An 18381-nucleotide genomic window follows, 5' to 3' on the forward strand; every position below is an offset into this window, starting at 1 on the left:
ACAATGACTATTTTCAAAAAGGTAATCAAAATGTATTTAATTTAGTTAATTCATTAGGATGAAAATCATATATATAAATAAAAATAATAATATAGCTGCATGATGAATAAATGATTATGATGTAAGTAAAATTCTTATTGTGTTTTAGGGGTCATGTGGTATCTGGGCTTTATAGATTATCAGACCTACGTAGTTCTCCTTCTCCAAACCTGCTTTCTCTATTAAGAGGATCACTTCTTGTTTCCTCGACCAATGAGGTAAAATATTTGGTAAATTCAGTAAACTTTATAATAGTCCCACACACATATCAAAACTGTAAAGTTCTCACTAAATTGTACCTTTTAAAATATTTATTTAGACCACAATGGTTGCTGGGGCCAAAATCACAGCAGCAGACATAGTCACCAGGAATGGACTCATTCATCTGATTGATAAAGCAAGTGGTCTGGCTTTTTAAACTTTTTTTTTTTTAATCTAAGCATTAATTTTGAAATGGCTGGTAATGTGTTTTTGTCATTGTCAGGTCATTATCTCTGATCGTAAACTGATTACTGGTTTAATTGGGGTGCTGGACAAGAGACAAGAGTTCTCTCTCTTTAAGAATGCTCTTATGGTAGGATTGAATTAAAAATATCTCTGCACAGCTGTCTGTTGTTTTAACAATGAGATTAACATCAACATTTTAATTTGTTTTGATTGTGTTTTAGACATACAACCTGACTAAAGATATAGAAGAGGCCTCTGGCTTTACAGTTTTTGCACCTACAGACGATGCCATCAGAGAATACCTGAACAGTACAGGCCAGGATACACTGGTACAACAAACAATATGTGCACATGAAAGCTCACATCCCACTGGAACACTGGTTTTCAGTTTTAATAACAACCATCACAAAACACTAGAGTCCTCATAAATGTTAAACACTCCTTTACAGAAACCTTCAAAATATCAGATTACACAGAAGTAATAACTATACTACTGAGCTGCAGCACCAGAAAATTACTTAATGTAAATGTTTATAAAAAGAGAGCCTGTCAGAAATTTGGAAACACACAGTTTTTAATTGATTTTGAGACACATGCATGTTTCTTTTGTTTCTACAGTATGTAACAAACCAGGTAAAAGGTAACAACACACAATTTGTAACTAACAAAAGAACTTATGTAAGATAGAAAACAGGAGAGAAGATATCAGCTTAGCAGGCTGCTTCACCACCATAGTCAAGCATGGAGGTAGAAGCTTAATGGTTTAGGGATGTTTTAGAGCAGGGAAGGTTGGAGACTTATTCTGTGTGAAAGCAATAATGAATCAGCATGAATTTCATTTCATACTTCATCGCCATGCAATTCCTTCTGAACTTTCAATTATGGCTAATTGGAACCAACTTCACCATACACGAAGACAATGACCCGAAGCTCTGTGAGCATTATTTAGTGAGGAAACAGTCATCCTGAGTGTTATTTATCATTAGAACGTCTACATAAATCTTTATGAACTGATCTGAGATTAACTGGATTGTAAATTATGAAAAAAATCACTACTACTCTACTAGCATAGTATTTTAGATAAATGTTTATAGACACTAACTGTCTGTATGTCAAGAGTGTGTAAAGCTGTTATTAATGCTAAAGGACGATTTTTCACTGAAAGCTAAACATCTTTGCATTTATAAATTTGGTTGGTCAATGTCAATTTCCATACCATTAAATTACCTAATTTGTTGTATATGAACAAAAGGAACATTCACTTAACCCTATATAATTCATGTATATGTCCATGTATCATCTGGCTTGTGTTTATGTGTGTCTTTATGATTTCCTGTTTTCAGGATATGAATATGACACAATACCACATTGTCCTGGATGAGACTCTGCAGCAGGTTGACCTGCAAGAAGGTCTGTATAAAGACACTATGCTGGGATTCTCCTATCAGCTGGGTATATTCTTCAATGAAAGAAATGTAAGTCAAACACTTCTTCCCTCCATAATCTACCTAAAAATGTTTAAAATTAATCAACGTTTCATACTAATTGTACTTAATGTAGGTATTTAAAGTTAATTTGGTCAGAATGAAAGTTTTTCTAGTTATTTAACATATAACAATTGAGCATGTTTCAGTTTCTCCAACAATTCTTCATCTCTCTCTCTCCCCATCCTTCTACCGAATCTTGTATCTAGTGGTTTGTTAACAAGGTCCAGATGAATGCTACAGATATTGAGACTGATAAAGGAGTGATCCATGAATTGTCTGCTGTGCTGAAGATTCCTAAAAACCGCTGTGATAGAGCCTCCGGCAGGAGTTTTTGGGTACAACCTAACTTCTCTTCCAACCTTTCTCTAGTTGTGTTTTGAATCACGCACAGTTCAGTCATTAATGTGTCCAAAGTTTTGGATGGTAATTCTTGGTTAGTTATTCTCAAATCTCAATCTTGTTCTAATGGACGATCTCAGTTGGAATCTAGATTTGTATTTGAGAACAGCTTTTACATTCTATCACATAAAGATTTCCTCAGAATGCATTTACAACAGATTCTCTATACTCTTCCATATCTGCCCTACATCTAAAAATGATAAGCTCTCGTTTAAGTTGATAAAGCTGATCTTGTTTAAAGCCCTGTCCAATTTTGATGTACTTACTAACATATGTGTCTGATGATGGTACTGTGTGTAGGGAAAATGTATGGACTGCTTCCGTCCTGCTGAGAGTCGCTGCCCAGCTGGAACAAAGCAACTGAAGTTGGTAAATGCACCACAAATATTTCTCTTGAACTATGAGCTTTGTTGCATTTGCATTGCTGGAATAAAATAATTAGTGTACATATGACAAAGCATGCTGATTCTGTGTCTTATATTCAGTCACCAAAGAGATGTTTGTTCAGTATGAGGAGATACGGGCGGTTCATCGGCTGTGCAGCTTTCTGTGACAGAAACAAGATTGTATGTATGGGTTTCTATTTTGATACAGTATGGTTATCTATTTTCAATTGTTCCATTTTTTTTGAGAACTGAAGTATCTGGAGAATGTTGGAAAACTTGTCAAATGTTTTTTTAATTTCCAATTTCTTACCAATTTGGTCAGCCATCAGTTTCCTCCCACCAGCCAACCCTTTTACATAAACGCTAACAACAAGGAGGTTAAAGGCTAGCGCTTCTTTAGTCAGATGTGTATCTAGCCAAGCACATACATTTCAAAGCATTATCCACTACTTTCTACATATATGAAGTCACAGATTTTTTAAATAATTGTCTAGTGTCACTAAGATTGTGATGTTCTATTATTTTAATAATTTGAATGCTCTTGCTTTTTTTAAATAATTGCATTATCTTAAATATACATAAAGGGTGGTGCAAAAGGAATGCATGTTTTTCAAATAAATTTAACTTCGTTGAATTCAATATAATGTTTTTTAATAACACCAGAACAATCTGTAATAAATGTTTTTTTTAGGTATACATTGATTATTTAATTACAAAAGATTATATCAGAAATATGAAATGATCTCGCTATACACACATTCGGAGCCTTTCTTCGAAGTTTTGCACTTACCAACATTTCTTCTGGCACAGTTGCAATTTCTTAGCAAAAGGCAACTTTCTACAGCTCGTCTACTGTACATGATTATTCAATATTTTAATCATTTGACAACTCTTATAGTATATAGAGACCTATTTAATATCTTGTGTCTTTCTTTAGATAAGGAAATGCTGTGAGGGATTTTATGGCACTAACTGTGAGACTTGTCCAGGGCCTGAAGGCCAGCCATGTTTTGGCAATGGTGTGTGTGTGGATGGTATCAACGGCACTGGTGTGTGCCAATGCAACACTGGCTTTAATGGCACAGCCTGTGAGAGCTGCCAAAGTGGCAAATATGACATCCACTGTGATCAAGGTATCCAGCCTCATCCCTTTATTATCATCTCTTTATTATTATTCACTCATTGTACTTAATTAATAGTTATTTTCTTAATAATCTTTATTTATATCCCTGCCTGTGTGTTTTCATTATACAGAGTGTAAATGTGTAAATGGTCGCTGTAATGAAGGTCTGGAAGGAGACGGAAGCTGTCAGTGTGATGTGGGATGGAGAGGAGTCTACTGTTCTGTTGGTAAGGCATACATTCAGACACACACACACACACACACACACACACACACACACACACGCACACACGCACACACACACGCACGCACACACGCACACAAATTATGCATCAATTTCCTTTTTATGGTGGCTTAATGCATGTTTTTGTGTTTCAGCCATTACTTCAGACATGTGTGGTGGGAAGTGCCATACCAGTGCAAAGTAAGTGCAATCTTGATTTGGTCCATACCAAGAAAGAAAAATTTGGATAAATCTAAAGTGAAATTACACATTATGCAAAACCTTCACAGACATTTATGTACAATGAATGGACATTTGGTGCCACCCAGATGAGGATGGGTTCCTTTTTGAGTCTGGTTCCTTTCAAGGTTTCTTCATCATGCCATCTCAGGGTTTTTTTTTTCTTGCCAAAATTGCCTCTGACTCAGTCATTAGGGATACAATTTAAATAATAAGTAACATACTTAAAGGCAATAAACATATACAATCTTTTAAATAAATTGAATCTCTCTGTAAAGCTGCTTTGAGATGAATTGATTTCAAATGTAAATATATTTAAGCCACTATTGAGTCCTGTACACATCTGGGAGCTTCAAAGGTGGTTGGAAATATCACCAACTATTGTGTGTGTGTGTGTGTGTGTGTGTGTGTGTGTGTGTGTGTGTGTGTGTGTGTGTGTGTGTGTGTGTGTGTGTGCGCACTTTTCAGTTGTCTGCTTAAAGTACAGGATAATTCGTATTACTGCAGCTGTGCAGCTGGTTATGAGGGAAATGGTACAATCTGTACAGGTAGAGTACATGCTGCTTTATAGTTCTTAAAACTCTCACACACATTTCACAAATCAGAGAACATTTTTAGACTGGTGTGTGTGTGTTTCTGTGTGTGTTTGTGTGTGTTTACATTCCAAGTGGTGGACGCTTGTGCTAAGAATAATGGAGGCTGTTCTCCCAATGCTGTATGTAAGAGGACTCTCCCTGGAAGAAGGCAATGTGTGTGTAATCCCGGCTATGCAGGGGATGGGCGAGTGTGTGTGTGTGAGTCTGCCATCTTTATTTTTATTTTACTGCTTCTACTATAAGAATCTTGTATTATATATATATATATATATATATATATATATATATATATATATATATATATATATATATATATATATATATATATATATATATATATATATATATATATATATAGTGCTATTTAATGGTTTCTGACTATGTGAATATCTCCAGCAATTAATCCATGTCTGGTTGATAATGGAGGCTGTGGTAATACCTCAGAGTGCGTGCACACAGGAGCAAACAAGGTAATGCAAATTAAAGAAGCTAAAAGATTAATGTTTGTTTATACAGTTAAATGTGTTTGTGGAATGTTTACATATCATGTGGTTTCTAAACAAAAACAAACAAAAAAAAATACTCAATTTTATATCTATAATATAACAATCTAAAATATAAAACAAAACCTAAAAAATTGTGTAAAAAAGTTTTATGTGGTATTTCAGTCACTTATTTTTGTCAGCTTTTTATATCTGATCACTATGAATATTATTTACGGTTAATATCTGACCTTCATTGTGACATTTATTTACTTTGTCTTTATTACAAATATATTAAACATCTTTCATTTTTTTTTTAACTGTATCCGTTGATATGTGTTTATATTTGTGTGCAATAATGTAGATGTATGTTATTTTATATATATATATATATATATATATATATATATATATATATATACAGTATATCATTTATTTTTTATTAAAAACAACCTAACATTACAAAATCAAACAAAAGCACATAATACTGTATGTTATATTAAATCCACAGTAAACTGATTCTTATGTACAGTAATGTTTTTTTTTTTTTTATATTTTTTTTTTTTTCAAGCCAGACTACATCCTTCAGTGATTTATTAGAATAAGTAATAAAATAATACAAATAAATAATAATACAAATAAAAGTAAATAATAGCAACATTTTGTTATTTTTATAAAATATTTTTTAAGAAAGGGAAGAAAACAACAAAGCATTTCATAAGCTAACTGATGATTTTTTGTTTGTTTTGTTTTGTGCTTTCAGTCTGCATGTGTGTGTGTGCGAGGCCACTATAGAAATGGAAATATATGTTCTCCAATTAATTTGTGTAAAAAGGTAAAAAAAAAAAAAAACACACACATTTGGTACAGTTGACACATAAACTATCTATTATGGATTATTTGCAAGATGTAAGCATTCTATAGTCCTGAATATATTTTTAACAACACTATAATAATAATAATGCACCAGTGTGTAACATGACAAGCTTTTTTTCTGCTTTGTTATCGTCAAGAATAATTCACTATAAACATGTACTCAATGTGCATTTTGTATGTGATACACATTATTTCTTGAAACATGCTGTATATACTGTACTGTAGCCTTCATAAAGCTGCATACTGCAATGCATGAAGTGTCACCTTTAATTTTCAACTCAGTATCAAAAGCTGATGCACGAGCAATAAAAAAAACCTCGTTTTAAAAAAATCCCACAAATGTGGACTTTTTACTAATTAGAAAATCATTTTCATCATTAGTAACTTGTTACATATCATAAATTAATACTTTTTTATAATGGTATTTAATTCTAAATCTGTATAAATTATATTTGATATACTTTATGGACAAATGTTTGTGGACACCTGACCATAAGTTTCCTATGTGCTTTATAACAACTTATTCCACATTTAGTCCCCATTTATTGTTAGAAACCCCTCATTGTAACAGAAAAGTGAAGGTGTCCCTATTAGTTGTTATAGTTACATAGCACTATTCAAAACATTTCTTTAATAATGACATGTAAGAATGACACAATGCATAATAATCTGTTTATATAGATATATTCCAGAGATTATTGTATTAATGTATTTTAATGCACTGTAAAAGCATTTAGAACTCATTTTATGAGTTATTTGTCTTCAGTAAATTTATAATGTATAGTGTATACTTAATAATACTGTATTCAGTATTACACTATTGCTGTAATGCACAGGTTTAGGTATAATAACTGCAATGCAGCTTATACACAATGCACCTTTGTTTTCGTAAATGAGATTTTATTCACATTTGAAAGACTTACAGCTTGCTTTATAGAGCCTGTAATAACCATAGACAGGGCTCCATTATGTGAAAACACTAGATTTGAGTAGAATTCGAGAAACTATGAAAGGTATAATGTATAATACACTATAATATAAAATGCACTTATTATTACAGAATGCACCATGTTCCTATGAACAGGATAATATAATGAGTGACAATAAGTGTTCGCACAATTCGTTATTTGTGAGTTGACCCAATGTGTGCGTATCTGATACTCAGAAAAATGGAGGATGCCACCCATTTGCAGTTTGTACCATGACAAGCCCAGGAGAGAGAAACTGCACTTGCCCAAGAGATTACATTGGAGATGGGATCAACTGCAAAGCAAAACTTATGCAGGTAACTCAAACTAGAGCATTTAGAAGTCTCTTATGCTGTCCACTGCATTTATATGCTTCTTTATTATGTACACCGAGATTGTGCGTACAGTTATTTGGGTTTTATATATAAGGATACAAACAAGGAAATGTACACACATATGCAAAGGTATAATTATGATAATGTTAAACATTTTTGATGTAAAAATTCAGTAAATGAAAACATTGAATGCAACAATGCTGACTCTTCTCTATGTTATGCTGTCCTTATGTTTACCTACATAAATTAAATATTTTATGAAATCAACAGGAAAGGATATCCTAAGTTACCTTTTCTATATGTTTATTTCTTGCTTATTTTCTGAACAATGAATTGTTTGTTTAGACCTTTTAAAGCTTAAAGTACTTTTTCCTCTTACTGCTATTTGGTTTTTTTTAGTTTTGGTATACAGGTACATTTAACATCTAATATACTGATAAAAAGGAAAGGTGGGGTTACACTGTGTACCTACTGAGGTGAACTCAGTAAAATGGCAAGGAAATTTATAAACTAGATAAAGTACCTGATAAAGTTGCACTGTTTCATGTGTCAAATATTTTGATATTCACATTAGAACGTGTTTAATTTTGATTTCAGGAGATTCGAAAGAGAGGTCTCACTGACTTCTACTACAGTTTGGATGTAAGTCTGTGTTTATTTACAATACTGTGTAATAATCAAATTAAATGTAGCTACAAAAAGCAGTCTCAAGAAAATTAGATACCTTTCAACGTATTGTAGGGAAAAAAACTCAGTAGCCTTTATCACGTGTTTTTGTTTATGTAAAAGTTAAAAACAGTTTAAAAAAATCTGTAATCACTTAAAATTTCGTTGAAAATTAATAATGTTTGGACATTTAAAATGTTTTTTTTTTTTCTACTCACTTAAACAGATGCTATAACATCTAAATAAGCTGCACATATTTATTTTTCCCCACAGAGAGCTGACATTTTTTATCTTCAAAGCCGAGGGCCATACACTGTGTTTGCTCCTAATAATAATGCATTTCATAAACTGGAGGTAAGTTTAATAGTTTGATTAAACACTTCTATGTTGATTTACTCTAGAAGCCTATTTCATTGACCTCAAATTAAAATTCTGAGATATCAAAGAATCAGTGAGCAGTCATATTTAGTGAATGACTTAAGAAGGTATTAAGTCATACTGCAGTCATGAGATAATTCGCACGTAAAATATAAACAACGGCATTTCGTTGCTGTGTACTATGCAATGACAATAAAGTTGTATCTATCTATCTATCTATCTATCTATCTATCTATCTATCTATCTATCTATCTATCTATCTATCTATCTATCTATCTATCTATCTATCTAAAAAGTCACACTCGTAATTTTGAGATGTTGTGGTATATTCTAGCAAAATATCACAAGTTTATCTCATAATTCCAACTGGATATCATGAAATTGTCATAGTATCTAAAAATCATTGCAACCTATCTAATCATTATAATCTTTAAACTATGACTTTACAGTATATCTTAACATAATTATAACCTAGCTTTCATAAGAAACTTCTCTGAATATACATTTTATATTCAAAGACAATATTGTAAATGGTTGTTCATGAATTTATTTTGATATAGTTTGATTACCAACAATGAGGCCTCATAACACATTCACAGAAATGGCATGAATGTTCTATAAAGCAATGCAGGTTTATAGTTCATATATTGAACGAAGTATAAATCTCAGCTCCTGTGTTCCTCAAAATGGCTAAGGTTCATTTGTTTTACAACTAATATATCATTTTATGTGCGAATTCTTGCTTCTGATTGGTCAAAAGGGTTAATTAAGTTTTAAACTGACTATAAGGCAAATTTATAGGCTTATATTAATAGATTTCTAATAATTCATTATCATTTCTTTTGTATAAACAATTTAAAACGTTTCGCATCAAAGTAGAAAAGTTGTGATGTAAACAAAAAGGCCTGAACAACATTGGATATTCTCATATCCATGTGAAAACCCCTTTCAAGCTTCTCAATCCTCTTTATGCTTTATTTTTTTCCCCCTTTTGTCTCTCTGTAGAATCAAAATCTGGTCAATAAAAAGGCAAATGCTGCACTCCTTCTGTACCACATAGTGCCCTGCCGGAGCCTCCTCCCTAGAGATCTGCAGCAACCTCGCAACCTCACCACACTCACCGGTGAAATCCTCACTGTTTCATATTCAGAGGTACCCTGTCTAACCACAGCATAAAGGATTATATAAGACAAAACCTGTGATCTAACTCAAAACTTTGCCCTCAGGGTATGATACAAATCAATAACAATGTGAAAGTGGTGTACGCCGATCAAGAAAGTAGCAACGGGATCTTCTACGAAATTGACACTGTTATGATTTCACCCAGTTATCAGAAGATACAAGCGACGGACAAAGCAAATGTAAGTGTTCGTATTTTACTTTTCAACTGTTTCTTAAGGTCGACATGAACCTTTAATTTTGCTTGATGACTGCAGGAATCTTTGATGGCTCAGAGTGAAAGGAATGAGAGTTAGGCATCAGTTTATCAAATATAGCTTTATTTTGATGTTTACTTTCACTTTTCAGTGGTTTGAAGCACATATACTGTACATGTACAGACACACTGCTCTGTCTGTGTCATTCTCTTTCTTGAGGATTTCAACTCCCACCTTTTTTAGCCTCTCTTCTTCCCACTGAAACAGAGATCACATATTAATGGAAATTATGCACAGGTCACTAAAGTACTTTGTCTTTGTTAAAAACACTATATAAAAAATAAGGATTAAAAAAAAAAAATAGTGTTTTGTCCACAAAGATCATCATCACACGTTTTGGTGTTTCATGAACCAGGTGGCAATTCTTTCATATGATACTCTACAGTGTTCTGTATTATTGAAAGATTTATGATCAAACTCCTGATGTCACCCAAATGAGGATGGGTTTCCCTTTTGAGTCTGGTTCCTCTCAAGGTTTCTTTCTCATAACATCAAAGGGAGTTTTTCCTTGCCACAGTCGCCACGGCTGCTCATCAGGGATAAATACACACCATTCACCTTGACTGTTGATTTCTGTAAAGCTGCTTTGAGACAATGTCTGTTGTGAAAAGAGCTTTAGAAATAAACTTGACTTGACTGGACTTGACTTGACTTGACTTGACTTGATAGGGTGTGTGCCCAAACCTGTGCTCTGTTTGGATAATTTAAGTCCATCTAAAATGTTTATATAGTTTTACACATTTCAGCTTTCTTTTTAAACAGACTTCCCTTAAAGACATCACAGATCAACATGGCTTCAAGACTTTCTACAAACTGCTGGAAGTAAGTACTCATGTATTTATCATTCTAAGTAAAAATTATTTTAAAGAAAGTGTTTCAGAAAAAACGATTATGCATTTGCTTTGTTGTAGGATACAGGGGTGATCAAACAAATACAGGACCCTCTCCACATACCGGTCACACTGTTCCTGCCAACAGACTCTACCATGGCTGCTTTATCTCAAGCACAAAAGGATTATCTGTATGGCCTGCAAAACCGACCTCAACTGGTGGAGTATCTTGAGTACCACATCCTCCGGGAGAAAAAGGTTTGGAATGTAGCACCGCACAAAATGTGTACTCCATAGAAATAAAACCATGAAGAGTGTTTGGTAGAAAGAAATATATTTTGGACGTGTCTGGTTTAGGTGCACTCTGCAGAGGTGATGCATTTTGATTCCCTCAAGACTCTACAAGGCTCTGATGTTTCTGTGAGCTGTGCTGGAGAAGACAACATAGTAAGTGACCATGGAAAAAAGGCACATTTACAACACAGAATTGACACTACATTACAGCGTATATAGCAACTTTTACAGCAGAAAATCCATATAAAGCTTTCTGTGAGGTGACATTTAGTTAACATATTTGGAAGAAGCTCTAGTGTCAGTATTTTGTGAACTATCAGAAGTAAAGTTGATACTTTCTGTGGTTTTCCAGCATTTTATTATTTATTTATTTTTTTCTACATTTATTTAGTTTTTTATGAAATAATTGGTCAAAGTATTATGTATCATAAACAATAGACAACACTGAATGTTTCCATAAACAGAGAAAAAAAAAGTTTTTAGTAAATAAATCATTGTTAACATTAGCTCAATTTTGTAGTAGAACATGATGTTATTGGAAAATACTTAACAATCTGGCATCACCAGTCCATTGTTGATCATTTTTCTGAAGCTGCATGCCCCAAAATATTTCATTTCATATTTAACAAATAGTTGAACTAGCTGTATGGGTGTCCTTTAAATGGCTACATATTTTCCATTCATTATTTATAAAAAAAAAAACTATATATATATATATATATATATATATATATATATATATATATATATATATATATATATATATATATATATATATGATTTTGTGAAAAAACATGTACTTTACAAAAGTGGTGTGCTTTTTTTAACGTCAGATTTCAGAATTGTTTATGTTCACCCTGATTAATGTTGTTTTCTTTTTTGTTCCTCTAGGGGGAACTATATATCAATAATAAGAATTGTCGAATTGTCAAAAGGAATCTGGATTTTAAAGAAGGCCTGGTTTATGGTATTGATTGTTTTCTAACACCGCCCAGTCTAGGAGGACGCTGTGATAAGAGGGACGTTGTAGACATTACTGTAAGTGTTTTGTAGGACTAAACTATGGCATGATACTGACATTGTGTTCATTACAGCATTCTTAAATGTTAAAATAAAAATAAGCATTAAAAACAAGGCTAAATTCTCCTGTTAAATGTTGTGTAATAGTGCTTAAAAGTAAAAGAAATCAATTACAAGCCAGGAAAAAAAAAAACAATCGTGTTTGTGGTATCCAGCGGCAGAAAGAATCCTTTGGCGGAGGCACCAAAAATACTTCCTATTGAAATACATTACATAGAAAGTCGTCCTCAATGACATTAAAAAAGAGAAATTTGTGTTTGGAAATGATTACAGTTGTGCTGAATGTTTGTTTTAAAGTGGTCCTAAGGCAATGTTGACTCTTTTCCCCTATTTTGAGTTGAGTAGTTTGTAGTAAAAATGAGTGCAGCGTCGCTAATTTTATATTTGACACATAGTCAACCAAGAGAAACATATTGCTAATGAGCATTTTCAATGAAGACAAACAGGAGATCTTATAAGAATGAACAATGCTGCTCCTGTGCACAAAGTGAACTACATAAAATATGGTTTGGAGCGAAAGATCTTGGGTGGCCTGCTATAGAGATCTGACCTCAATCCTACTGAACATCTTTGGGATAATTTTGAAGTTTAGCTGCATTACAGGATTCTTAATCCTACATCAGTACCTGACTTTACTAACATCTTTGTGGCTGAGCACAAATCTCCACAAGCATACTCCAAAATCTTCCTAGATAAATGGAATGGAATAAAATTAAATGTAACTAAATGTGAAATATGTTGTTCAAAAAGCAAATACAAATCTTATGCTCAGGTGTCCACAAACTTTCATCCATATAGTGTATTTTAAATACCCCCCCCCCCCCAGCTCCAATAAAAGGATTAATAACTGGAATGTGGGCTCTGTGGAAAAAAGGTTTGAATTAATCTAAATTAGAGAGTACAGCTATTTGTCATGTCTAACTAACCACTGGATACCAATTGTTTTTGGTCTGGTTCCTCTCAAGGTTTCTTCCTCATATCATCTAAGGGAGTTTTTCCTTGCCACTGTCGCCACGGCTGCTCATCAGGGACAAACGCACACCATTCACCTTCACTGTTGTTTTCTGTAAAGCTGCTTTGAGACAATGTCTGTTGTGAAAAGCGCTATACAAATAAACTTGACTTGACTTGACTTGACTTGTTTTTAATTGTTCCATGATTTAATTATTTCACCATTTGTTGTTATTCCCAGATGCCCTGCAGATATTGTTCTCCCATAAGTCGATCTGATTGCCCTGCAATTTCCAAACCAAAGGTAGGTTTCATTCACAGTAAGTCTAGTAAACTTGTGTGGAATCTAGACTTGGACTTAGATATACTTTATTGATCCCTGTATGGAAATGATTGCGTTACAGCAGCAGCAGGTTACACAAACAGTAGTAGGGGAGGAAAGCAAGAAAAATAAAACCAGAATGTAATTAAATAATTGTAACTTGATTGTACTTAAATACATACAATATTGCATTAATGATCTATTACACCAATACAGTTACTGTAGATTTTCTTTTACATGTGCAGCCCACTAATAGGAAGGTTTGTTCTCTTTAACCCTACGGAATCTACGGGATTATATAAAGAAATACAGTATTGGTATCTAAATGAGGGATGTTTTATTCTTTTAAGTTGCAGTGTACAAGTTACCCGAGGTGCAAGGTGCATATACAGGTGTTCCATAATTATGTCTTTAGATAGTGTTTTAGCAAAAATACAAAAAAGATGTAGATAGATAGATGGATGGATGGATGGATGGATGGATGGATGGATGGATGGATGGATAGATGTGGATGGATGGATGGATGGATGGATGGATGGATGGATGGATGGATGTGGATGGATGGATGGATGGATGGATGGATGGATGGATGGATGGATGGATGGTAGCAACCAGAAGTTTTGACCAGCCTTTGCAGGGCGTTACGCTAACACACGGTGGAGCCTCCCTACCATACAGTGATGGTGTTGGTCAGGATGCTCTCCATGATGCAGCGGTAAAAAACTCCTGCTAACAAAAACTCCAACTACCTGTGTAATGTCTATTTCAGAACGGTTGCATTAACCAAAAATACTCTTTTTTTTGTTGTTAAAGGATTTTTATATTATTCGTACTGAACATCCTGTAAACACAGATACTGTTAGTCTTTTTGTTTTTACTTTTACACATTAACACTTTAATTTGTTATAAATCCATTATTTAAAAGATTATGGATACTTTTTTAGTCAAATTTTCTTCCTCATGTTGTTTTAGGGGTTTTTGTTTGCCACTGTCACCTCTGACTTGCTCATTAAAGAAGGAAATAATACGAATAGTATTTCCTTTTTATTGTTAGAACGTCTTAATTTACTAGTATTATTACTAATATGCTTCTAATATGGGTTTGGATTACTTTGCTGGGAATTTATGAAAATTCTATTTCAATACAGGCTACACAGCCCTGTGACCTTCCAAGACACCTCTTGTCAGTGAACGCAGGATGCCAATCTGTGTGCTCCATGGTCATATGGAAACCCAAATGCTGTCCAGGTTACTATGGAAGAGACTGTCTTGGTAGGCTTTACATTACAGGCGTATGCAGAAATACATCAAATTTATGTGTATAATAAAATTAGAAGCCACTTCACATTATAGCGTTTGCAATAATAACAAATGTAGCGATATTAAGATATTAAAACCTTTTCTCCAGCCTGTCCTGGAGGGCCCGGATCACCATGCAGTAACCATGGGAGGTGCGATGACGATCATTTAGGAAATGGGACTTGCAGTTGTGATGCAGGGTTTCAGGGCGTGGCGTGTGAACTGTGCAATGTAGGCCACTTTGGACCTGACTGCAAAGGTATGTTTTTCTACAGCTGAGTGTAATAGTTTTTGCATACTAATGACAAACTAAGCTTGGGTGCAGTGCTTTACTATCTCACGACTTTAAAATACACTATTCAATATTGAGCTTAGGTCTGTGATGAGCTTTGGATGTTCTCTAAATATCTATGTCCTCTAGGTTCTCTTGTTTCTGTCCACCTACCAAACATGTAATGTTGATCGGCTACTTTAAATTTCCCCTCGGTCTTTATTATCACCTTGTGTCCCATCCATGACATATACCTTCAGTGTTCCCCTGATTCCTATAAGACTTCAGCTCCAGAGCAATCCTAACAAGAATAAAGCACTTGCTGATAAAAGATAAATAAATGAATGAATAATTTCATTAATAAAATTAAAGACATTGTGTTGATTACTTAAAATAAGCTCTGTGTTCAGATGTATTTTTTTTTAATAATGTATAGATCACTGGGGGATTTACCTTTTACACTTCACATTTAGATATGTTTTATTAAAAATAGAATGAGGAGGATCGTAATCCAGCTGTACTTTTTTAAACTGTATTTCCCTCCCTATAGCCTGTAATTGCACCGAGCACGGAACATGTAACGAGGGCCAAGACGGAACAGGCTCCTGTTTTTGTGATGAGGGCTGGACTGGTCCACAGTGTGAACATAAATTAGGCATGTAACTATAGTACATGTTTGAGACAACATTTCAATGTATTATTTCTATATTTAAAAAAAGATGGGATGTAATTACTTCCACATTGATACTAAAGTGCTTGCTTTATTTCTCATGCTGTAGCTGATGGTCCACTGTGTTTCCCTGAATGCCACAAGAATGCAGTGTGTACCCAGAACAGCACCTGTATGTGTAAGCCGTTATACGAGGGAGATGGAATCACCTGTACAGGTAAACTCTTTGCTTTGGTCCGGTTATCCTCACTGACCCTTCTGAAAAAATAAAAGTAGAAACCTTAATCTTTATCCAAACATTATTGTTAATGTCTTCATTCGTTGTGGAGAGGTGATGTGGAGATGGTGGAGGAATAAAAACATCTGGGGGTTTACATAGACAATAGACTAGAAAGGAGGCTAAGGTTCTTCAAAGTACACTCCATCTGGGACATCTATATATCCCCTCCCTCTGACTATTAAACAGCTGCTCCACGATAACGATGTAATTCGATATAAATATAGATATTATGAGCAATAATATCAGTGCAATAATAATAATAAGTTACATATGGAATAACTTTTATAACTATTATTGTAGTCTGACGTTTCTGTTTTTTTTCTTCCTGTTGCTACAAATTGCATTTCACTTAATATATAAATTACTTTACTTTAATCTTTTACTGTGAGTAACTGCAACCAAACAATTTCCCTATGGGATGAATAAAGTATTCTGATTCTGATCTTTTATCTATATCCTCTCACTTCCAGTAACGAACATGTGCCAGTTCTGGAATGGTGGCTGCTCAAAGGATGCCAAATGTTCCCAGAAAGGAGAAAAGCTGAACTGCACATGTCTAAAAGGCTATTCGGGAGATGGATTTGTGTGTTTGCCGAAGGACTCGTGTGTCGAAGAAGACAATGGAGGCTGCAGTGAGCATGCCCTTTGCACTATGACTGGACCTGTGAGCAAGACTTTTCTCTTATTTTAGTCTTATTGTTTACTTAGACAACTGACATCATGTTTACAGATATTTCATACAATATTTTACTTGTATTAAGAACTGTAAGATTTATTTTGGAGAGGATAGAAATCAGAAATCAGCACTAACACACACACACACACTAACTACTAGATAGGTGGGTCATGCATTTCACACCTAGGCATTCAGTGTCCTGCCTGAATCAATCCACTTCTTAATAGTATTATTATGAAGCCATGGTTATAGAAACCATCAATGTTATACCGGAATGCATTATAGACAGGTATCTCATACAGCAAGAATGAATGACATTACTAAAACAAGAATCCCATTGAATGCAATACAAAAAGTCTCTTTTCACCCGCAGTTTTCCTGGGGATTTGAAACAACGGTGAATTGTGTGTTTTTGTGCAAATGCTACGTGAAAAAAAACACGAAAGTGTAAATATTTCATAAAAAAGCTTAACAACTGTTTTGAACCATTTCGGCTAACCTGGCCTCATGATATCCCGCTTTTCTTTAAAAGTCTGTCTTGAAGTCCTTGTAAGTATATCTGCGACCAAATCGATTTCTTCTCCTCAGTCAGCCATTGTGAAATGAAAAAAAAATACAAAAACAGCTATTTATATTTGAGCTTGTACAGATGTGGGTTTGTAGCTCTGACTAGTACAATCTCTGACCATCCAGTCAAAGGATGTGAAAATGCCAAAGTGATTATATGCCTTCAAGAAGTCCTTGGAGTGACGAACTTAAAATCTCATTGATAATGCAACAGCTTCAAGCAACATGGATTTGAAGCTACCAAGAGCCTGCGCTGTTGATTTCTGCTGGCCGTATGGCAATACGTGATTTAATGGTTAAAATCTGATTGGATACAAACTAAGTAAAATTACACTTGGAGGTGCTGCTCTGTGCAGCACCACACCCGAGAGAAGCGCTACGATGAAGCGAATAGCCTATTGGGGATCATTTTAAACATATTCATGGACAAAAAAAAATATAAAAACATAAGTCAGTGAATCTAAATGAACGGCCTGCCACTGCTACTTACTAATTACTACCTTACTAACTTGCATACTGGTTTGCACAAAATTATTGTTAGCGCAGAGTTTGGATATTTGCTTGCAACTTTATCTGATGGATTTCAATATCTAAAAGCCTAAATTTAGGTGCATAGTTTTGACTACATTATATGATGCTTTACATAACACTTACAAGCTACTACTGAAAAAAGGTAACAAGTGCACTACAGGAGCAACTAGCTGTGTCATCACTAACTGTGTCATCAATATGATTCTTTTTCCTCAGTGAAAGGAATTCAGCTTCATTTGTGGATTTTTTTTAACTGCAGGGGAAAAGAAAGTGTGAATGTAAAACGAACTATGTTGGAGACGGGCTGACGTGTGAACTGAAGGTGCTTCCAGTGAACCGGTGTATGGTGGATAATGGTCAATGTCATTCAGACGCACGGTGTACTGACCTGCATTATGAGGGTGGGTGTTATAGGTATAATCTGTATTTTCATAAACTTCATACAGCATAATAATGCAAAAAGGCAATGCAACTAAAAATCATCCACATAAATACGAATACACATATGGACAAAGGTTGTTTTCCACCT

General features: G+C 34.2%; 1 protein-coding gene across 1 annotated transcript in view; it reads left to right on the forward strand.

The window, feature by feature from the left end:
- Positions 1-18381, forward strand: part of stab2 (stabilin 2) — a 45110-nt gene that overhangs the window by 20422 nt on the left and 6307 nt on the right. Inside the window, exons 30-60 of the mRNA XM_083528790.1 lie at positions 149-257; positions 359-436; positions 524-613; positions 708-815; positions 1830-1961; positions 2180-2308; positions 2673-2741; positions 2858-2938; positions 3696-3891; positions 4013-4108; positions 4260-4305; positions 4813-4892; positions 5013-5138; positions 5337-5410; positions 6186-6257; positions 7464-7583; positions 8199-8243; positions 8541-8621; positions 9651-9797; positions 9872-10006; positions 10844-10903; positions 10993-11169; positions 11269-11358; positions 12097-12243; positions 13478-13540; positions 14707-14830; positions 14967-15116; positions 15679-15783; positions 15908-16015; positions 16549-16742; positions 18112-18253. Of these exons, the coding sequence (XP_083384916.1) occupies positions 149-257; positions 359-436; positions 524-613; positions 708-815; positions 1830-1961; positions 2180-2308; positions 2673-2741; positions 2858-2938; positions 3696-3891; positions 4013-4108; positions 4260-4305; positions 4813-4892; positions 5013-5138; positions 5337-5410; positions 6186-6257; positions 7464-7583; positions 8199-8243; positions 8541-8621; positions 9651-9797; positions 9872-10006; positions 10844-10903; positions 10993-11169; positions 11269-11358; positions 12097-12243; positions 13478-13540; positions 14707-14830; positions 14967-15116; positions 15679-15783; positions 15908-16015; positions 16549-16742; positions 18112-18253 (3374 nt within the window). The remainder of the gene's footprint in view (positions 1-148; positions 258-358; positions 437-523; positions 614-707; positions 816-1829; positions 1962-2179; positions 2309-2672; positions 2742-2857; positions 2939-3695; positions 3892-4012; positions 4109-4259; positions 4306-4812; positions 4893-5012; positions 5139-5336; positions 5411-6185; positions 6258-7463; positions 7584-8198; positions 8244-8540; positions 8622-9650; positions 9798-9871; positions 10007-10843; positions 10904-10992; positions 11170-11268; positions 11359-12096; positions 12244-13477; positions 13541-14706; positions 14831-14966; positions 15117-15678; positions 15784-15907; positions 16016-16548; positions 16743-18111; positions 18254-18381) is intronic.

Source organism: Silurus aristotelis, assembly GCF_946808225.1.
Source record: "Silurus aristotelis genome assembly, chromosome: 24".
In the NCBI taxonomy this organism is placed as follows: Eukaryota; Metazoa; Chordata; class Actinopteri; order Siluriformes; family Siluridae; genus Silurus; species Silurus aristotelis.